At 41.5% G+C, this 21,671-nt stretch overlaps 3 protein-coding genes across 4 annotated transcripts; 1 reads left to right on the top strand and 2 right to left on the bottom strand.

Annotated features, from left to right (window-relative positions):
* Window positions 1-1,394: 1,394 nt before the first annotated feature.
* Window positions 1,395-6,047, bottom strand: nop16 (NOP16 nucleolar protein homolog (yeast)). Its single transcript, XM_079171149.1, has 5 exons — window positions 5,859-6,047; window positions 4,801-4,909; window positions 4,000-4,066; window positions 3,438-3,544; window positions 1,395-1,748 (listed from the first exon to the last, which is right to left on the bottom strand). The coding sequence occupies exons 1-5, from the start codon at window positions 5,963-5,965 to the stop codon at window positions 1,605-1,607; spliced, it is 534 nt and encodes a 177-aa protein (XP_079027275.1). The 5' UTR covers window positions 5,966-6,047; the 3' UTR covers window positions 1,395-1,604.
* LOC306704682 (15-hydroxyprostaglandin dehydrogenase [NAD(+)]-like) lies at window positions 2,187-12,348 on the top strand. 2 transcript variants are annotated; one of them, XM_079171148.1, is made up of 8 exons: window positions 2,187-2,370; window positions 9,705-9,802; window positions 10,265-10,388; window positions 10,551-10,657; window positions 10,736-10,832; window positions 11,293-11,369; window positions 11,519-11,673; window positions 11,838-12,348. In XM_079171148.1, exons 2-8 carry the CDS (start codon window positions 9,710-9,712, stop codon window positions 11,953-11,955), a joined length of 771 nt encoding a protein of 256 aa, XP_079027274.1. In that variant the 5' UTR covers window positions 2,187-2,370; window positions 9,705-9,709; the 3' UTR covers window positions 11,956-12,348. The 2 variants fall into 2 exon arrangements, with proteins under 2 accessions (XP_079027274.1, XP_079027273.1); XM_079171147.1 differs by lacking the exon at window positions 2,187-2,370 and having other exon boundaries at window positions 9,628-9,802.
* Window positions 12,349-12,442: 94 nt separating this feature from the next.
* LOC306704681 (15-hydroxyprostaglandin dehydrogenase [NAD(+)]-like) lies at window positions 12,443-16,683 on the bottom strand. Its single transcript, XM_079171146.1, has 7 exons — window positions 16,504-16,683; window positions 16,168-16,291; window positions 15,360-15,466; window positions 14,969-15,065; window positions 14,283-14,359; window positions 13,807-13,964; window positions 12,443-13,043 (listed from the first exon to the last, which is right to left on the bottom strand). Exons 1-7 carry the CDS (start codon window positions 16,600-16,602, stop codon window positions 12,923-12,925), a joined length of 783 nt encoding a protein of 260 aa, XP_079027272.1. The 5' UTR covers window positions 16,603-16,683; the 3' UTR covers window positions 12,443-12,922.
* Window positions 16,684-21,671: the final 4,988 nt, after the last annotated feature.

Here is a 21,671-nt window from a genome sequence, read left to right as displayed (position 1 = left end):
TTCTATCTACCTGTCAAACTAAACCTGTGGATTACTTCACCGTTTTCTCCCCTCGAGCCGAAACCACAGCTCTCCAGATGACGATGCATCTGTTTTGCCGCAGATGTCAAATTCATTTGAAGGGAGTGAGAGTCTCTTAACAGACGCCAGAGTTGTTACATCAACAAAACAAAGATATAATTAAGCAGAACTGTGGATGTTATATTCCTGAACAGGAGCTGGAGCATTTCTAAAAGATAAAAACCTTTTAACGACTGCGTCCTCCATGAAGCGTTGACAAGCGCGTCATTGAGGACTGTGGGATGAGTCAAAGCGTGATGGATCCATTAATGTGTAATAAAATAAAAAGGCTTGTGGACGTTTCATTCTGTGTAGATTTGGTGCAAAGATGTTTAATTAAGCGTCTCTTAAAACTGGACAGAATTTTGACAGGTTTGAGTGTTTTAGAACATGCTTACTTTCTATATTATATATTAATATATAAGTGGCAGGACTGCAGAATCTCAAAGACATCTTTTAATGACAAAAGCAGTTAACATGTGAAATACTTTTCATGTGTGCAATGGAGATGTCACCACAGTAATAGCTTCTTCTTTACTTGCACCAAAACGCTCACAATATATATATATATACAAACACACACAGATGTATGGAACCAGTGCAGAGGGTTCAAACTATACATTGCCTCATTTTAATGGGTCATTGTGGTCGAGCACCAAAATGCTCAAAACACAATGACCCATTACAATGAGGATCAATCCACTGCTGAAAATATATTATATATATTTCGTCATGTTTGAGTATTGTTTGATAAAACTACAGGGGACCAGCCGTTTTGGGACGTTAATGAGCTTTTAAAAACTATATTCTTGAGATGTTTTTACGAGACCTTCATGTTGAACCAATGGGCTCGGCGCAGAGAGCCGGAATAACACATTGTTGGGTTTGGTTGTTGACAATGAAACAAATATTAAATAAAACCAGGCCGGTCCCGTAAACCGTCACGCCCGTTCTCTCTCTTCAGTCTCTCACGCAAACATTTGTATATTTCAGAAGCCATCATGGCGATGACTCGCGGCTCTCTTTAGTGTTTGTCATGAGTCTGAGCGGTTCAACGTTCTCGACCAGCGTCGTCGTTGAAACTGTTTCACACGATTATAAGCAATAAAGTGCAGACTAACCAGACTTCTACCAATCGGTTAACTCTGAAGCTCAGAGCTGCACGCATCTCCAGTGCCGTTGAATAACACCACGCTGCAGAGACTCCTTTCAGACATCAACGCGCTCGAGCTTCAACTGGAGATCAGTGTGATGATGAGGGAAACACGGAGAAGATGAGAAACAGAGTTCTCCGGTGTGAATGCACGGATACATAAAAAAAAACATCTGAGAAATGAGCTTCAAGGTATTTAAATGATTCTCAGTGACACAAACACACACACACCTGGAAACAAAATGGGGAATAATTAAAACAGGAAATCTTTACAGCGAGGACAGTAACAGAAAGGTCCTGAAGTCCTGCGGTCCTCACACTGGACTTCTGTCCTGTTTGCGTCTCCAGAGTGAGATCCGGATACAGACGGCGGCGTATATATAAAGTCTCTTTACTGGACCGGCAGCGGTGGAGCGCCCAGCGCCTGGACGAAGGCGTCGTAGTGCTCCGGGTGGCACCGCTGGTACTCGATGATCTTCCTCTTGATCTGTTTGGGTGTGTCCTGGTAGTAGTTCTTCTCGTCCCGGGCCATCGCCTAAAGGGACAATAAAGAGCTTCAGCTAACGCCACAGAAAATAGTCCCGTGTTTTACGTTACTTCCTTGTTGCAAATATAAAATGGTAAAATGTCGAGGTGGCATACAGTACAGTTATTACTAAGATTATATTATTATAACAAGATTGAAAATCTAGAACAACTCTGGCGCCCCAGTGAGGTTTTCAAAGCTCATTACGTAGCAAAAGTAAAATATTGAACCACCTTCACTTTGGCTCACTGATCTTTTTTACGCCTAATCTTTAAGAACTACTTGATCTTGAACACATCCTGCTTCACACGCTCGAAAACAGCATTTAAATCCGTCTGAACGAGGCACTTTTCTGATAAAGAAAATCTATTTTAACTTCTGCCGCTCTGAGTCATACAAAAAACAAAAAACCCTCTGGGCGTGTCCTTTCAAGCTGAAGAATGAGGAAAACTAAAGTCAGCAGCTGTGGAAGAATATCACGCCGCTGAAACCTCGTTTGAAACCAGACAGAGGACTCTCATCGACTGAGCACGTCCAGGAAAGTACAGAGAAAGTGTCCTAGACCTTGGCAGCCAGTCCTCATTCCTCAGAGTGTCCTTAAACGCACCATCGTGCAGCCCAAGTTCAGCCAGTAAGTATTGAATCTCGACGCCTCGGTTAAAATATGACCCGCTGCATGAAATACACTTTAAACCAGGCGGCAACCTCCGGTTTAGAGAAGTGAAGCCAAGGCTGAAGGAGCTTAACCTTGAATTACTGATCTCTCACTGTAAAAAGAAGTCTGATGCATAGAAGTCTATGAGAAAATGACCCTATTTATATTATTTAATTACCTAAATAAACATTTGAATCATTAGTTCATGGTTTCAAGTCTTCTTCAATAACCCTTTAACCTTTTCACCGTGTGTTTTCAGTTCATGGAAGTTAATTGTAACATTTTGTTACATTTATTTGTCATTTCTGGGGAGGGACAGCTAGCCGTGCTCTGACTAAAGATAAAACAGAACTCCAGGAAGAGGCCGGCTCAGAAAACTCTCTGTTTTAACACAAATGAGTTACACCGTGTTGATTGTCAAGCTTTAGACGAGCTGGTAGGCAAAGTTTGTTAGCTTCACACACAGTCGGGCTAGCTGGTTCCAGCCTCCGTGCTAAGCTACGCTAACTGCCGCCGGTCATGATCATACATTTTAGTTTACGATTAAATTGTCCCAAGTTGCAATTTGATTGTCTTTTTCCGTTCATTTTTCACAACTGGAGCATAATTCCCCCCCCCCCCCCAGCAGAGACGCTATAAATCGAAGAGACCCGTTATCGGCTTTCTGTGTGAGCGACAAATAAAGTGGAACGAGCTGCGAGAGAAGAATCTGTCCGACGGCGTCTAAGACCTGGACAGCCAGGTCTCTGACCCGTGCTGCGGTACACCTGGTTTAGTTGTCTAATTCACTTTCCATTCTGTTGACACATTTGTAACACTGGCTCTGAATTAAAGAGCGACTCTTTAAATTAATCTTAATACTTTGGTACAAATGTAAGATTTAGTTTTTGGTGAGAAGCCTGAGACGTGTATGTAAGCGGGAACAAAGGAGTGTGGGACTCCCACTGTTTATAATAGTTTGACATGATAACAGAAACACTGCGCTAAATCGTGCAGAACCATCACCACCGGGGACGCGTTCGGGCCTCGGTCGGCGCTCTCACCTTGAAGTCGTCCCCGTGCTCTCGCATCATGTACTGAGCGTACTCCATCAGGTCGGAGGACAGCGTCTTGGAGTCTTTCTCTGGGCGGTCGGCCTCCTCCTGCAGCTCTGCGCCGCACAAACACAAAAGACATCTCAGAAACATTCATATTTCTTCCATCTTGTTTGTTCGCATTTAAGGATTCATCTTTTTCATTTCGGTGCGACGACAAGGAGCATAAAAATATATTCTAAAACTCAGTCTTCAAAAAAGGACATGGAAAAGCACCGGTGGCGTTACGGGAGGAGTGAAAGTCATTCGGCGCTGAAATCCAGAGCAGCTGTTGCTGAAGGCCGACTCCTCGGAGCCTCAATGCCACCGAGCAGAACGACAAAAACAAAGATGGTGGAAGTGAAGCTCTGCTTGCTTTCAAATTGGTCTAATTAGGGCGAAATCATAGTGAGCGTCTTCTTGGAATCCGTATAAAAAGGCCACTAACAAGAGTTCTATCAAAAGATGAATGAACAAAATGAAGGTTCACGTTACTTCACATGGTGAGGTTATTAATAAAGAAACAACTTACGGTTGACTACGTAGGGCTTCGTCACGATGCCGACGGGAGCTTTAGTCACTTTATCTTCACGGAGGAGCTAAACGTGGGAACAAAAAGACATGCGTTTGGATTCTGGGTTAACTGAAGAAGACAAACATTCTTCTCCACAGAAAAACAACACAGTTACTGTCGTCGCTCCGGAGCCCAAAGTGTAGAAGTTATGGGCCGCTCGCAGCATTCAGTGAACTAAAAGAAGCGCTGCCTCGCGGGACAACATTTAATTCAATTAACCATACCCATACGATGAAACTGTCCCACAAGATAAATGATAGAGCACCATATTCTCTAAGCGCCAGAAACAAGTTGCCCGTATTTATTACCGTTTAAATAATAAGAGTCTTCCTGCGTTCACTAATTAAATTCTTACGTCATTTTTCTAATACGACTATACACATATACACCAGTTCAAATTAGTGTCGCTGCTCCTCCAACATCCACGTCTGTCCAAAATGTCCTCACTTCATCATTTTATAGACATTTGTGTGGAATTGTCATAATTAGCAGATAATCAGATTTATTCGACATCGCATTAAAAAACGACGTCTAGGAGGCGAGGATGTCTCAATTTGCCTCGACTCCTCTGTCCTCACATCTCTTCCTCGTCTCCTCCACTCTCGTGGGCGGGACTTAGATCATGTTAAATACAATGAATTATTGAGCGAGGGCGTTCAGTTTAAGCATCAGTCATCAATAGAGAAACTGCTTTCAGGTGATGTTGCACAGCCACCATTCTGAAGTCTTTGTCCCGTTTAGAGGAATCTCGTTACTTACGCTCTTTTTCGCTATCGGCAGCGTGCGGTTTGGATCAAACGCCAGACCCATCTCCTGCATGTTCGTGTACGTGGTCTTCTTGTCGTCCCACGCATTTCTGATCTGTGTACTAAGTGAGAGGAAAAGTTAGACGCACGATGACATGAAACTAAAAACACAGAACAGTGCCTCTGCAGGAGCCGGCCAAAACAAATGTATTATATATATTTATCTCATAATCAGAGCAAACTAGAAGTTCCACCCAATGAGAAGCATCAACTATCTTTTCAGTGAAAACTGTGTTTGTTTGCATACAATTTACAATTCTTGTCATATTCCGACTATAAGTACAGAACTGTGATAATATAGGGATTTTAAGTTGTAGAATATAATATTATATATATTCGTAATCAAATACCCAATCCCCCTAAAATCTCTTAATCTGAAACTTTAAATCTCAAAGACCTGCCACAATAAGACATAAATAACAGTAATAAACCCGTCATTAATCATTAATGTGAGAGCAGACTGAAAGTTGAGCAACATTCTGGGCTTCACTGTGATTTTCTGAAAAAAAAATTTATTTAATCAATTACAAAAAATAATGGTTACTCCATTTAATTTAATTTTTTACATATGATTAATAAAACTCAAGATTATTTGTGCTCGGTCTCATCTGCATATCTTTGGGTTTAGGTGTGATGGGTCACATTTCACTGTGTTATAGGGGATTAATCAATTAACTGAGAAAATATTCATAATGAATTATTTAAAGTAACTGTAGTACAAGTACATACAAGTGTCTAAAAAAACGAATATATAACAATCACAGTGAGCCATTCTGCATAATGAATACTTTCATTCCTTATGTACGTGAGACTTTAAGGAGTATCTTTTAGACCATAGTATTCTACTTTAACTGAAGTAGCTAAAGGATATGAATACCACGTACACTACTGTGTAGTATAAATACTACAAATATCGGGTCAAATGCTCAGGTAAACACTTCTCACGTGGCGTCAACATGCCCCCTGTTAGCCAACGTGAGCTAACATGCTAACGTGCCGTTCCAAGCTTACTTTTCTATCCGTGGGTTGTATTTCTTGAAGAACTGTTTCTTCATCTTCTTCCGGTCTAGAGTGTAGTCGAACTTCTTTCTCTTCCCTGACTTCTTGGCTTTCGGCATTTTGGAGGTTTTGTTCTGTTTTTACTGCACAGCGAGAGATTTGTTGTTGGTGGTTGAGGACGAAGGCAAAGCGTGGCCGAAACCCCGGATGTACGAGTTTGTTTAGTTCCGGTCATGTGACCGGAAGCCTTGTTTGCACTTTGAACCTTTCACTTCCGAGTTATTTAAATCGTTTTCATTTGATAACGGGGTTTTTTTAGAACAGAAATGAATAGAAATGTACACAAAGTCAATATGGACATATACAAAATGTAATATAAATATATATAGGAAACAACATTTCCTCATTTCCTCTCTCCTCGCAAGTACAATTAAGAGACTTGGGATGTACCCTTCGAAGGCGGCTCTCGTCCATTAAAAAAAAACAACGTATTCACATGATAGCAACAGTAACCAAGGGGACAGGGGCTTATTGCTTTGGAAAAAGAAACGTTTGTCAGCTGCGCTCCAGTTGGATTTCGTGTGTGACTTCATAGCTTTGGACTTTTAAAGGAGGATGCTTTCAGCAAATATTTCTACTTCTTGTCTGCTTTTAAACTAAACACAGACTTTGAGGAAAGTCAGCCAGGAAGTCCTCAGAGCACAATACGCCGAAGAGAATCAGCCATAAGTAGGCTAAACGGCGACAAGCGCCATGAATGCATCACCAGAATTGATGACAATTGTGATTGATGATCACAAACAGATTGAGTTCTTCTTTCAAAGCTTGACAGCATATCAGTGGGTACTGTTGAAATCAGGCGTCCCAGATGACACCACCATAGTTCTGATGGCACATCTGGTGTTGGACATAATATTAAACGTGTCCAAATCCTTCATGCTAGCTTTGTGGGACAGAGGCGTGGTGGTGACTATAGAAAATATCAAGGAACAGCTGGGCGACGAAGTAGTAGAGGCTTTTAAAACTGTTCTGGGCATCACAGGCCAAGTCCAGTGTGAAAGCTCACACCACCTTTTAGACCTGATCAATCAGGAGGTTGCAGTCAGTGTTGTTTCTTTCCCTAAAAACTCTTGCTTCCCACATCACATCACTTCCCCCAGGAGACTCGACGTAATAGTTTTTCACGCCTTAAAGATGACGACGAAATTCACAGCGGAGATGAGAAGGATCTTCACACCTCGACCGCAAAGGCAGAGAAGAAGTCCGCCCCAAGACCTAGAGATAGTCGACCTGGAGTCAGTCGACCTGGAGTCAACGGTTGAGGAGTCTCCAATAGGATCCTTAGACAGTGATGATTACTTTCAGGAAATAATTCAGAGGGAGGTGAATAAGATCATTGACCCTTTCTTGGATGAAATGTCAGACTCTGATTATGAGAAGTTGCAGTTTGACAGCTCTCTGGAAATAATTGTTGATAACGACATTTTTCAAGAACTCCAGGAATCGGAGGAGACAGATGACAAACAGAAGAGCGAGTCGGCCAAGAAAAACACATGCAGCAAACTCAAGAGCTTTATTACAAAGCACTTTGCCAAAATGTGGCTGAATCGCATTTTGGATGAAATGAAGACCAAATACCTGCAGAACTACAACGATACAAACGGCCCCTTAATGCTGTTAGACATACAGAGCATCATTCCCCATGATGAAAAAACACAGACTCGAAACCAGGTTTTTAAGTTTCCTGTGTCCAGGAGTATTTCAGTAGATGAAGCCGTGGAAATCACTGACGCACTGAGTACCTTCCTCTTAGAACACATGACGGGCAGCTCATGGTCAGAAGTTGAGTCTGACTATGATGGTGACATGTACGGCGAGTTGTGGTACAAAGTGTTGAACTTCGTGGGACTGTTGGAGTGGTGGAAGATCACTCAGGCGGACATACTCGCTGAAAGGATGAGACAAGCTTTAAAGAACAACGAGTCACCAACACCAACACCAACACCTGCACCACCACGGTTCCCGGACGTCGACCACCAGAACAGAGCTCCTTCAGCGATTCGTGCAAAACGCGTGCAGGAAGATAAGAGGAAAATGTTAGTTAAGATTTTCCTGGAGAAGCTGGTTTCTCGGGCATTTAGGAAACTTAACTTGATCTTGACCTTCGAGGAACGCGAGGCCATCTTTCAGTGTCTGTTTGAAAGGATATGGGCCGAAGTCGAGGGTGTCGACTTTGACGTCACGCCTAAAACTTTCAAGGGCCTCGACAAGTCCATTTTCGAGGACCTGTGCAAGAAGACGGGCGGTACACTAATGGTGATACTCTCTTTGAAATTAGGGGACCCAGTACTTGAAGACCGCATCGCCTCGTCTTTCAAACGTCACTTGATGCCACCAAAGAAGAAGACCTGCCGCATCTCCAGGTTCTTCTCGTGTGTGGGCCGAGCCATCGGCAAGATCTGCAGGCGAGGAAAGGTTGATGTTGTTGAAGAAATCATTGAAGTCCAGTGAAAGACGTTTCTTTTTTCCTTCAAAATGAATCCAACAAAGAGCTCCAGTCCTGTCTCACATCCAGGTCTCCTCCACAGTGGTCGACACACAGCTAGAAGGCGAGAATGGGTTTTCTCCGGGTTCTTCTGTTCTCCCACATACAATGCAACATCTAATTAAACAGTGTCTTCTTTTACAACAGTGTTTTTATTGTATTATATTAAAACCACTTGCATCAGCAATAACGTTATTGTCATGAACCAAAATTCATTTCTAGGTGAAAGTAAATTATAATAATAATGATAATCTTGTAAAATGTAGTTTTGGTGAGAAACCTGAATAAATACGGTTGTTCGAATGATATGTTTTCAAATAAGTTCCTGTACTGAGGTACACTTTTGAGTGCTTTCAATCATTCACTCGTTCTGACCTTGATAAAGATGTAACACGAGATGTCCAAAGCTTAATGAAGCTATATTAGCATAGTAGGGAAGTTCTGCCATCGAAAACAAACAAAAAAACTTCTGGCGTTTCGGAAGTAAACAACAAAGAGGACGGCACCTGCATTCAACCTCGCAAATTAAATGCACACATAAACATTAACATTGAGCATTTATTAAGATGGTGCATATAACCATTTTATGGCTATATTACACACCTACCGTGTCTGAGTGTCTCCTGATTGCTTTCATTCACTTCACCTGTGCTCAATCAGCTGCCCCTGGCTCTTTCCTCTGCCAACCCCACACTGCACTCATTCAACTCACCTGCCTGCAATCTACTCATCACCCCACACATGTATTCTCCCCTGCTTTCCCTGTTCATGATTGTCAGATCGTTTTTTGTTCTTCCCGCTGTGTGCTCATCGTGTTGTCTCTCTACGTTCCATGGTTTGTGACTTTGCCTTTTTTTGTGACTTTGCTTTTGTTTAGTTTGGATTTTTGCCCGCTCCCTGTTGGAGTTGTTTTCTGTTACTGTGTTTGATGGCTCGGACCCCAGTAAAGATACCTAGTTTTCACTCCACCTTCGTCTCCTGTGTCTGCGATTGAGTCTTAGCTGAACCTGAGACCTGGTTTATTCATCAACCATTTCTTTTAATGAGTAAACTAATTATTTGACAATTGCCTCTCTTAAGACAAGTGTCTGGAAGACGGTATTGGACATAAAAAATAAAGAAAAGAGGCGTAGACAGTCATGTGATCACATCAATCCAATCAATTGACTGTTGGGGTTTTTTTTCTGACAGATATCAACTATATGTCCCTGCCTCCATTTAAAAAGCCCACTAACTCCTCTCACTTCACCCTTCTTTGTTCATCCAGCGGGGATCCTATACAGTTGACCTGCTCCTCTCTTTTTATCCAACAGATGACATGGCATTAAATGGTAAAATCGCAGTGGTGACTGGAGCAGCGCTGGGGATAGGGAAAGCAATAACAGAGATACTCCTGCAAAACGGTGCCAAGGTAAAGTTTAGACTGCGTGAGTATGCTATGCATGTTTTGTGGGCACCTGTGTGTTTATTGCGCACATTGCAACAAGCAACCAGTTTTGCAAATCTGTACATTTAGAGTGTAATAATAATAATATTCAACAATGTGTAGCTTTTGGATAGTTGCATAGGTTTACTACAAGGCGACACAAAGAAAGATAAGATCAAGAGCTCATACTTTTATGTTTTGCATTACTTACAGTGTATGTTTAGTCATGACTTAAATATGGGTAAGAGTATATATCTGCTGTGACATACTGTGTGTGTGTGTGTGTGTGTGTGTATAGGGATAAACCAACTACTTGAGTTTTTTCTGTGCCACTAAAGTCATATAAAGGCAATTATTTGTCGACTGTTCAGTGCTGCAAATGTATCTCTGGAAACTGTCCGAAATGATATATATATATATATATATGGTGGTCCTCCACCTGTGCAGGTAGCCCTCTTGGATGTGAATGAAACTGCAGGGAAGAGTTTGAAGGAAGACCTCGACAAACAGTACGGACAACAGAGAACTCTGTTCCTCAACTGTAATGTGGAATCAGAGGAGCAAATCAAAGGTAACACACACACACACACACACACACACTTGGAAGACAAAGCTTGAGACTAATTTACAGAACATGTCATTAACTACTGACAATGTTTTATTACCGGCCTGTTAGAGTTCAACTTGGCTGCGAGGTTAAATGTCAACAGCTGTATTATTCTGTGCTTTCAAGCTGCCTTTCAGAAAACTGTGGAAACATTCGGAGGGATAGACATCCTGTGCAACAACGCCGGCATCTTGAACGAGGCAGAGTGGGAAAAAACTGTCTCCATAAACCTCGTAAGGAATTACTTATTACCTACAATTAAAAAATAAACTCACTCAGGTCCTCACATCACCCCGTGTGGACCCTTGTAGGTGGCTGTTATCAGGGTGACCTACATGGCTCTGGAGCACATGAACAAGTTGACTGGAGGTAGGGGAGGGGTCATCGTCAACACTGCTTCCATGGCAGGTACGGCCCACAATGCATCGTAGCGTGCCTTCTTTTTAAATGGCAGAGAGTACTTTTTTGTATCTCCTCAAGCACTAAGTACTTAGTATTTCAGGTTTTCTGCATTTCTTTTACACACTCTCTTGTTGATAATTATACAAAGACAAATAAACATAGACGTTATTAATTGACAGCTAATTGAACGCGCTGTTCCATCTCTGGTATGATGTGCACAGGCTTATAATATAGTTAATATTTTACAAAAATAATTGAAAAGACGGTTTCTCATCAAGATCCTGTGCTTGAAATGATTACAAATCCACCAGCTTTTCATTTGCAAATGTTGTGAAAGATTTCGTGTCAGAGCCCACGGATGGAAAATTTAACAAATTTGTCAAATGGCGTGATTGTTGTATTTAAAAGGGAAATTATGGCATGAAAACAATAAAATAATGATGTTGACTGATAAAACATCCTGCAGGTCTCGGCCCTCTACTGAGCTGTCCGGTCTATACGGCCACTAAGCACGGAGTGGTCGGCTTCACTCGGGCCATGGCGGTAAGGACGGCTTTTCTCACAATAAAGTGTATTAATAAACAAAGTAACAGCTTGACCGTATCATCCTTTTATTGCTCCCATTATACATTTAGCCTCAGAGCAGTTGAAACCTAATTGTGTGTGTGTGTGTGTGTGTGTGTGTTTTCCAGGCTGCCTCTGCCGCCTCGGGCTACGGGATACGGTTCAACGCCCTTTGCCCAGCTTTCGTCCAAACGGACCTCTACGCCAGCATTTATGACAGAATGGGACAATTTTCCCAGCTGGCTCCTCAGACAAAAATTGTTGCAGACAAAGGGGTGTTGAAGTGAGTTTAAAAAAAAAGTGTAGCCAATGAGAAGGTTCCTTATTAAACCTGCATTCTCTCTAATGACCATATGGGGGCGACTCCTCTGATTGTATAGAAGTCTAAACCAAAATGTTTACCGTTTACAGGCTTCTTGTGTTACTTCTGTACTTTTTTTGTTTCAGTGTGTCTGAGGCAGCCGAAGGCCTCCTCGAGCTGGTGACCAATGAGACGAAGAATGGAGCGGCCTTCATAGTGAAATGCAACGAAAAGAAATACATGACATTTCCTGTATTAAGCTAGAAGCTCCTGGCAGCGACTCACCACGATGCCAGAACAAAAATTGACATCACATCTTTAATAGTACCAGTCTGAGCGAAGCAGTCCAGGTGACCAGAACCTGCAGGACAGACGGAATATTGATTATTTTCATGTTGAAGAATAATCTGTTCAATCATCTGATTATCTGGCAACATGTGTTCGAGTTGTTTATGAAATGCATGAACTACATTAAAAAACAGTCTAACTTACATGATAACAAATGTCAATAAACAAATAAACTTCCCATCGCTTTGTTTCCAGTCATTTGCAGTTACTCAGACACCAAAATGCAATAATTTGCCCGTCCAATATCAATACTGTGCAGAAACATCATTGGGACCAAACTTTATAACGTGATGTCAAAAGAGATGAAGTCTCCCATTAATCCGTCCACGGGTTCCATCCTGCTGATGTGCGTTCCTTCTGTCCGTAGACAGTGATGTGGGAAGAAACGTTTCAACAAACCACATCATTATGAATCAAGGTATTTATTACAAACTAGAATTGCATGATGCTACGTGCAGAATGACGTGTGCTTTTGACATAAAATGAGCAGGAATTACCCAAAGAACAGATAGATGTTTTGGGGGACCCTTTTATGATTCAGTTAAATACGACGTTACGTAAAAATACAATCTGGATTTTAAATCTGGTCACAGACATTTTTTAAATGTTCCACCTCAGATCGGTGTTGAACTAGTGGACTGTTGAATCTTGACATAAGGACACATTATTGCAGTTATAATTCACCATTAATTAAACTAACAAAATGAAAACAAAAACCTGTAGACGATGCTAAAAGCCTACAGCTTGGACCTTTGGTGTACATTGTATTGACTACTTACAAAGATATGTCTGCTGTATGAAAAGCACTTGAGGCATTAAGTTTTACTTTTGCACATTAAAGCACTGAGAAACATTGCTGCTTTGATCACAAGATCCAGTAAAGTTACTGGACGAATGAAGGAAACTTCACGTATTTCTTTTCTTTCGGGGACACAAAGCAGGCCTCTCCATTCTTTGTCTCATCGGTCACCATCTCCAGGACGGCCTCCGCCACGTCAGACATGCTGAAATAAAAAAAGGGTCGAGTGAATAATGGTCACGATAATGTACTTGAACGTGTACACGGGGCCGGGCGATATTTCAATATGATAATTTATCGTCTTTCAACGGAACCATATCGGGATATTTCATATTTTATGATACAGAGTTTAAAAGATTAATCAGTTGTCACCTGTAAAATTAATTGCAAACTATTTTGGTGTTGAATTGAATCGGTTTGAGGAACCAGTCAAGACAAAAAAAGAAAAGGTCAAAATTCTCTGCTTCCAGCTTCTTAAACGTGAATATGTTGTGGTTTCTTTACTCCTCTATGACAGCAGACTGAATATCTTTGAGTTGTTTTTAATAGATAATACAAATAGTCCTTAGTTTTAGCTCTACACTAATACACAATAACGTCATCTAAACTGATAATAACAAGCACACGCTAACTCAAACTTCTCAGGAAATCTGATTTTTTCCAACTCAAAATTCTTAATTGAATGAGAAAATACTTTTCATTTGTCAAATATCTAAGTCACACAAACCATGTGGTTATTTCATACAGACTATTTATTGATTGACTTACCAGAAAACCTGCTCCATCATGCTATATATCGTTAAGGAGATATGAAATCACCTATATTAAGATTGAAGAAGTTGACTATAATATTCAGCGCTACATGTAGAACACAAGAGAGGTCTAAAAATGATGCACTTTATTCATTTTTTGTATAATGTAGATTTCTTTGCATCACCTTTAACATAACGACACAGGCAAAGACTTACTTTACGACCCCAAACAGCTTGATCAGTTGGTCGGTTGCATCAGCCATGTGGGAGAATTGCCCCAGGTTGGTTTTAATAGAGGCGTAGAGGTCCGTTTGGATGAAACCTGGGCAAAGGGCGTTGAAGCGTATACCGTAACCTGATGCGGTGGAGGCGGCCTAGTAAAAAGACACACACACACACACACACATACATACACACACACTATTATGCTTCAAATGTTCAGAGGTACAATGTATAAACACTTCACTCCTGAATAATAGCAATTTAATTATATTCCTATTAAGCCACACCCCAAGTCTGACCTTGTCAAACCAGCTGGTGGACTTTGACATAAGTTGCTTCAGCATAAGCTTGTGATCCCAAAGCTAGGACCTAAAAGCTATATAGCATATAAAAATATAATTTGTCTGTACTTCTTTTAAGCAGATGTTTTCTTAATCTTCCTGGACTATCTTCTGGAGAACCGTCCTTACCGCCATGGCCCGAGTGAAGCCGACCACTCCGTGCTTAGTGGCCGTATAGACCGGACAGCTTGGTAGAGGGCCGAGACCTGCATGATGATATATCAGCCAACTTTAGGGTTAAATCCTGACTCATAAAGGATGCACAAAACTCTACCTTGTCTTACCGTGCTAACAGTGTGTTTTCTGTGACCAGTGTAGCATTAAAGCATGGTGGAATGAACACGCTAGCTAACTAGCTGGAAGGTGGCTAGTTAGGCATGCTTTAATGCTACACTGGTTAAAGAAAAGCAGCCGTACAGCGGGCTGGAGGTTAACACAACAATCGCCATTTTATTTTGTGCTCGTCAAATGAGGAATTCTTTGCAAACCATATGATATTATTTTGGCACCATGTACAAGTAAAGAAGAATATTTTTCTGTTGGGTGCAGTTTTTTTTTTGTTATCTGACTTTTCTTTACCTGCTAAATCCAGTTAACGAGACTGACACATGGCACGGACTGTATATAAAGTGTTGAATGTAATGCGTGTCATAACTAGAACTGCCCGTACAACGCTGTAATCAAAGCAATCATAGATGCCTTGTTAAGAAATGGCGCTACTATTATCTCTACATCAGGAACGCAAAGAATGCCGTTTTCTTTTCTTGTATAAAAAAAACAACAACAACACACATGCAGTGCATTGTGGGTCGTACCTGCCAGGGACGACGTGTTGACGATGACCCCTCCGCGTCCTCCACTCAACTTGCTCATGTGCTCCAGGGCCAGGTACGTCCCCCTGATGACCCCCATCTACAACACAGGACACTTACTGTTGACCACGGCCTTGTAAAGCCTGAGTCCCGTTGGTTCTGCTCATGGGCACTTTGGTGTTTCAACTGCTGAATGTAAAAAGCTGCTACAATTAACTGTTAGGGTGTTGTTTTTTCACACTCAAACTGCTAAAATAGAGGAAATGTAAATCTGTTTGGCGGATGTGCAGACAGTGATTCGTGGAAGACTATTATTAATTATTTTGTGCTGAGGTGTCACTGCCCTTGGGGAAGTGGTGCCACTGAACCAGTTGTAGTCTGTTACTCTTCTCACCAGGTTTATGGAGACAGCTTTCTCCCACAAATTCTCATTCAAGATGCCGGCGTTGTTGCACAGGATGTCTATTCCTCCGAAGGTGTCTGCGGTTTTCTGAAAGGCAGCTTGAGAGCAGAGAGAGAGAGAAACAGTTATTAGTTATCTTTTCAATCTCATTATCAGGTTGAGCTTTTTACCCCTCCGTGTGTTTTTTCATGGCCTACTTTAGTGTCGCATCCAGCTCTGTTCAATTCAGGTTATTTGAGACGAATAGTTCATTTCTTTTGCATTTTAAAATCACTCACGGTCAAGTGTTTTTGTCGCGTACAATAAAAGTGTATGTAACAAAAAATAACGTACAACATGAAATATAGAATCCAGCACATAAATGTACAATAAATTGTTCATAATCTCTGTATAGTTTGAAACAGGTTGCAACCTTGTGTGATTTCCGCCAAACGTTCATGAGCAAATAGTCATATCAAAAGAGTGCACCTTTGTTCAAACAATCCTGAATTTTAAACACATTAAGGCCTCAGAGCGGTTTTTCTGTTCTCCCTATTGTTGACAATTTGAAGGCACAGGAAAGGAATGTGCCCCACAACTTTAACTATAATTAATGTAAGCGAATACGTCAAGCTCATCTGGTTCTCTCAAAACATCACACAACTCTGCAGCTCAGCTTCATGCATTCCTAGGCTTGTTTATTTAGATAAGAGACTTTACAGCTGTTTTCCTCTCTTCCGTGTGTGTGTGTGTGTCTGTGTGTGTGTGTGTGTGTGTGTGTGTGTGTGTGTGTGTGTGTGTGTGTGTGTGCTTGCGTTACCTTTGATCTGCTCCTCTGATTCCACATCACAGCTTAGGAACAAAGTTCTCTCTTGTCCATATTCTTTTTCGAGGACTTCTACTAAACTCTTTCCTGCAGCTTCATTCACATCCAGGACGGCTACCTGCACAATTTCAATCAAGAATAAAGCATGTTGCAGGACTAGATGATGAAAAACTTTATTTTTGAAGATACACTTATATTGAAAGCAAGTTGAAAAATGACTGACTCATAGGCCGTTTGTTGTTTTTTTGTTTGTCTTGTACTTGTGATACCCAGCCTATTACCACTTCCTGTTCTGCATGCATGTTATATGTTGATACAAACAAGCTTTACCTTGGCGCCGTTTTTCAGGAGTATCTCCGTAATTGCTCTTCCGATCCCCATCGCTGCTCCAGTCACCACCGCGGATTTACCTTTCAGTGCCATTGTCATCTGTTCGGGTGCAGAAGACTGGAGAACTGAAAGAGAGATCCCTGCAAAGATATACGCACGCGAAGATGTGGGTGACACCGCCCAAGTGACACCGCCCATCTACTGGAGGAGCATACCCCTCCGTGTCTCAACATGTGAACAATGCGCACATTGGCACGTGACTTTGGTGAGAGTTCAGCTCACGGAAACGACACAACGCCAACTTTCCGGTCAAAAACGTGGCGATTTAATACGCGTTGACTGTGACATCAACATGTCGGTGTACGCTGTGAAGTGACTGAATGCAATGTTGTGCTTCCGTGAGAAAACGGTGTTCAATTCGGCACATGTGCACGCAGTTGATACATCCATTAAAAATCTTAACTTTTATCGACAAAACTCAAGGAAACTCCTCTGGAGCAGCGCTAAACAAGTACTAGCGTTTGAATGTACACTCGTGAGAGCTTGTCGGCCACATCTATAAATGGAGCTTGGGATGACGATGAGAGGCTCAAACACGTTGGAAACACGTTTGTACACGTGGCCACTAGATGGAGGCACAGTGCTGTGTGACTTGATGGCTTCATCGAGATATCTGTAAATCAATATTAATGGGACAATTAATAAAATATTGAGAATTCCAGTTCTTCCTTATTTTGCTGTTGTTGTTTTTTTCCACCCCACAACTAATTTGTGTGTGTTTACATGCATGAAGCAGGGTTCGGGTTTGCCTATTTCTGGCTATTTCTAAGGGATGCTTTCTTTCTTGGAAGTGAGTTCAACCAGCAGCACTATCAGCTGGTTTCAGGGTTGGCACACCCCGTCCTGATAGCCCCCAATATACTGGTGTTTCATACTGGTTTTACTCAGATAATGATGGGAGTTGTTTTTTTTTCGTGACTTGAAGTGAGTTGAAGGAGCTGAATAAAAGATGAGTACATGATATGCAGAGCACATAATGGACGAGTCACTACATTTATAAAAGGTTAACAGCTGCATTAGTCCCACCCCTCCTTTCTATACAGTAGCAGCCTGTGTATTAGGCTTTTTTACCCATCGTGATGTGTGTGTGTGTGTGTGTGTGTGTGTGTGTGTGTGTGTGTGTGTGTGTGTGTGTGTGTGTGTGTGTGTGTGTGTTTAGGAAACTTGTTGCTTAAAGGGTTTTGATAAGCATTCTTGGCAAGACTGTGCATGCTGCTGCAACAGCAGAGCTCACTGTAGGCAAAACTGTGTGAGTCTGTCACAACCACGAGGAACGTGTCAAAGACTGTTGCAGCTAAAGAATAGCAGACATCATTTTAGTTCAGAGCTCCGCAGGCCGTGAGGAAGTTCTGTAAACGAATATGACCTTTAACAAGAACAACAACTGGCTTGTGTTGCTTATAACAGGAACGCCGGACATAAATAGATTCATACATTTGTTTGTGGAAACTGTAGCTTCAAGTACTCCAAAAGTGTGTATTGATACGTATTTTATAGTTGTTTGCACTTTGTCTGTTTTATTGTGCACTGACCTCTGTGCCACTAGGTGGAGTGCAGAGTTGCCTCATGGTGACATGTTGCCTGAGTCCATTACATCACAGTGTCTCAGATACAGAACGTTTAAACACATGGACTCAAAGAGAGAAGTTCTTTATCTTCTAGCTTTTGTGTTCAATTTGGTACTTTTTCAAATAGGATTAAATGTTTTGATACCAATAGTTCTGGTTGTGTTCTGGTTGGAAGGACATGCTTCTTATAAGGTTTTAAAGCTGCATGTCCTACCCATTGATTATATCATCATGCAGCTTCTTTTAAACCACTTTCCATTAATTATTACCTAATATGTTAAATCCTATTTAAACATTTGTTATACTTTTGTTACTGATATTTCTTCCATTCTTTGGAAAACTCCTGAAAGTCTGATTTATTATTATTATTTTTAAAACAGACAGAAAGACAGATTATTATATAACAATTGTAATGTTGTGTTAATATTCCTATTAATATTATTGTTATCTCATTGTTTTTTTTTCAAACTTTCATGCCAATAAAGCCACATTAAATGTTAATTAAATTTAATTTATAGATGCATGTTCCATTCATTGTTTTAACAAAATCTTACATTGTTTTCAAAATATGTATTCCAGATACTCTATCTGAGTTTTTAGATGCACACAGACACGGTGTGGGGTCGTGTCTGTGTGACATCCAGCTCCTCTACTCCGGCAATGACCTTCAGGCAACACTACGTAAAAGTACGACATCCTGAATATATTTCAGAGGCACGGATCCAGCCGGTAGGAACGGTTATGAAAAAGCGTCTCTGTGAACTCACAGACCGGGGGCCCACAAAGGCCCCCCCGAGCCCGTCCTGCTTACGTGGGCAAATCCACCATTTAACCGCTTTCAACTGTGATTTGCTGACCAGCTGCTGACTTGTGTTTTCATCCCGGTTGCCCTTTGCCATTTCACTGGTGACTACACCGCTAAAGAGCTCCAGAGAGCCGGACAATGCCCGAGAGCTTTACATGTCACCAGTGTCATCGGACGCGAAGAATGGGCCGCCGCCATTGAACGAAATATCGGCCTGTTTACAGTGAGGGGCCTCGAGGGGGGGAGTGTGTGTGTGAGGGTGTGTGTCTACATGTCAATACCTACAGGAGACTGTTAATGCAAAGTCTTTGGTGTGTGTTTGGAGGATTGTGTGGACTGGAGGGTGTGTGACGGGTGTGACAGCCGAGACAGAGAAGTGTGTGTGGGGGGGGGGGGGGGGGGGGGGGGGGGGGGTTTGGCGGTGAGAGGGGCTCATTTCAGTTGCACAAAAACAAACTGGTGTGTTTTTCGCGATGAACACAACACTCACGAGTGAAGTAACCGGCGCACAGCAGATGGCGTGAGGTCTGTCATCACGTCAAACGCCGCTGTTCTGCTATTGCAGATAATAACAGAGGTCAAATGTAAAAAAATACACACTCACAAAAGTGTTTTTAATTCAGTAATAAAACACATCCACATGTAGCTTATGAATGCTTAATGCTTGTTGAGCAATCAAACCTCGGATGTCGGAGGCTCTCGCAAGCGCTTTCAAAATGGCCCCCGGCTTCCATCTGCATTACCACGCCTCTGTAACGTAACTTTCTGAGGAGTGATGATGCTACACGTATTGTTCCCCAAACAAAAACCCCAAAAAGACGTGTATCCAAGTTACTGAACGTCTGTGGAGCCGTGTTACTGAGACAATTTTGGATGTGTTTAGTGATAGCAAATTGAAATGTGCTAAATTCAACACTCAATATAGCAGCAAACACCTATTGGCTGAGTAAAGATATAGTGAAGTATTGTCTGACTGAGCAGAAAAGGTTCGCACTGTTAGCTCTGTCAGCACTGTTGTTTGCACTGTTAGTGCTGTTAGCAGCTAGCCGCCGGCATGTTGAGTCGTTTAGAGGCAACAGAAATGCTCCTAATCTAAACATTTGGCACCTTTTAATGACGTGACTTTACTTTACCTTTGTTTTCTATTTTGACATGTTTTGTTCATATTTTATGAACAAGGAAATTAAACATTTTGGGAGATCTGTTTAGTCGCTTTCTTGCCGAGAGTTACTTAAAGAGGACGATGCGACTCTCAAATCTGTGGAAAGTAAATATGAAGCAGCCAGTGAGCTCAGCTCAGCATAACGACCAGTTCGCAACCTCTGAGTCTGAAAAGTGAAGCCAATGCGGAAGTGCTTTAAACCTCAACTGTCCACCAGGGGGCGACTCCTCTGGTTGTATAGAAGTCTATGAGAAAATGACTCTACTTCTCTCTTGATTTATTACCTCAGTAAACATTGTAAACATGAGTTTATGGTCTCAATCTCTAGTTTCAAGTCTTCTTCAATACAGCATGATGTTCATTTAGTAAATGATGGTCCATTTAGAGTCAAACAGACCATAAAGCAGGGGATGCTTTAGGGGCGGGGCTTACTGTGATTGACATGTCGCTACCAGAGCGTTTCCCATTCTTGGAGTTGTCCGTTTTTTTTCGTCTTAGAACTTTAACCTTTTCACAGTGTGTTATCAGTTAACCAAAGTTAATGGCAACATTTTGGTCACCCACAAATGTCTCATTCTGCTTTTGGTTGTACTTTGGTTGTCACTTCTGGTCGCTAAAAAAAAAGATGGTGACGGCCAAAGTGCTAAACCCGAGGCTTCAAAATAGCAGTTTACCAACCAATGGGTGATGTCACGGTGACGTCCACTTCTTATATATACATATAGTCTATGATAAAGACAAGAAATGGAAATGGGAAAAAGTACAGCACCCCTAAAGCTCCCTAATTATGTGTTTACTTTTTAATTATTATTAATTGTGTGTGTGTGTGTGTGTGTGTGTGTGTGTGTGTGTGTGTGTGTGTGTGTGTGTGTGTGTGTGTGTGTGTGTGTGTCCTGGTCTCGTATGTTGTGTTGATGTTGTTATGAACGGGGACAAACGGTAGCCTGGCGGGGACAAAATAATAGAGAGCGAGACATAAAGAGAATGATGCAGAACAGAGGGATTAGAAGGGATTGTCACCACTGGTGTGACACTGATGTGTCATGGCTTGTTGTTCCATGTGAGGATCAAAAACCATAGCGTTTAATGACATTTTTTACCATTTCACCGTCAAAACATGACTTCTAAAACGTCCAATTCATGACAGAATAATAATAATATTAAGATGACTGCAAAGAATCTTAACCTGGACTCAAACTTAAACGATCACACACTCCACACTTATCCCCAGTAGGCTTTCCTCTTTTTGTTTGTTTATTTAAAAGAGTAACTTAAAGCCGCCTAAAGAATTTTGGTTTTTGCTGATCATCACTGTTGGGTGTGGTTTTCAGGTGCCACAGAACACTTCTCTGACCACGCCCGACCACAAAAAACACACAAAAACAGACACCGAAACCTTTTCTGGATTCTGAAAGTAAAAGTATCTGCTGTTTTAATCTGAGTTTTTGTTTGAAATGGGATTCATTTGTAGGTGCACCTTTTAAAAACTGTTTTTTAATCATTTTATTCTAAATGAACTGCTGCCAAACATACACTCATGGATTTATTTTATTTTCCACCTAAATGAAGAACT

The sequence above is a fragment of the Pholis gunnellus genome, assembly GCF_910591455.1.
Source record: "Pholis gunnellus genome assembly, chromosome: 13".
Classification (NCBI taxonomy): Eukaryota; Metazoa; Chordata; class Actinopteri; order Perciformes; family Pholidae; genus Pholis; species Pholis gunnellus.
This window is presented reverse-complemented; position numbering and strand designations above follow the sequence as displayed.

Excerpts from the sequence above, each read along its gene's own strand:
- nop16 (XM_079171149.1), bottom strand. The coding sequence starts at position 5,965 with ATGCCGAAAGCCAAGAAGTCAGGGAAGAGAAAGAAGTTCGACTACACT. Across the intron at positions 4,067-4,800 it reads TGCCGATAGCGAAAAAGAGC|CTCCTCCGTGAAGATAAAGT; the intron begins GTAAGTAACGAG and ends TCCCACGTTTAG. Across the intron at positions 3,545-3,999 it reads GAAGCCCTACGTAGTCAACC|AGCTGCAGGAGGAGGCCGAC; the intron begins GTAAGTTGTTTC and ends TGTGCGGCGCAG.
- LOC306704682 (XM_079171148.1), top strand. The coding sequence starts at position 9,710 with ATGGCATTAAATGGTAAAATCGCAGTGGTGACTGGAGCAGCGCTGGGG. Across the intron at positions 10,658-10,735 it reads AAACTGTCTCCATAAACCTC|GTGGCTGTTATCAGGGTGAC; the intron begins GTAAGGAATTAC and ends GGACCCTTGTAG. Across the intron at positions 11,370-11,518 it reads GCTTCACTCGGGCCATGGCG|GCTGCCTCTGCCGCCTCGGG; the intron begins GTAAGGACGGCT and ends TGTGTTTTCCAG.
- LOC306704681 (XM_079171146.1), bottom strand. The coding sequence starts at position 16,602 with ATGACAATGGCACTGAAAGGTAAATCCGCGGTGGTGACTGGAGCAGCG. Across the intron at positions 15,066-15,359 it reads AAGCTGTCTCCATAAACCTG|ATGGGGGTCATCAGGGGGAC; the intron begins GTGAGAAGAGTA and ends CCTGTGTTGTAG. Across the intron at positions 13,965-14,282 it reads GCTTCACTCGGGCCATGGCG|GCCGCCTCCACCGCATCAGG; the intron begins GTAAGGACGGTT and ends TCTTTTTACTAG.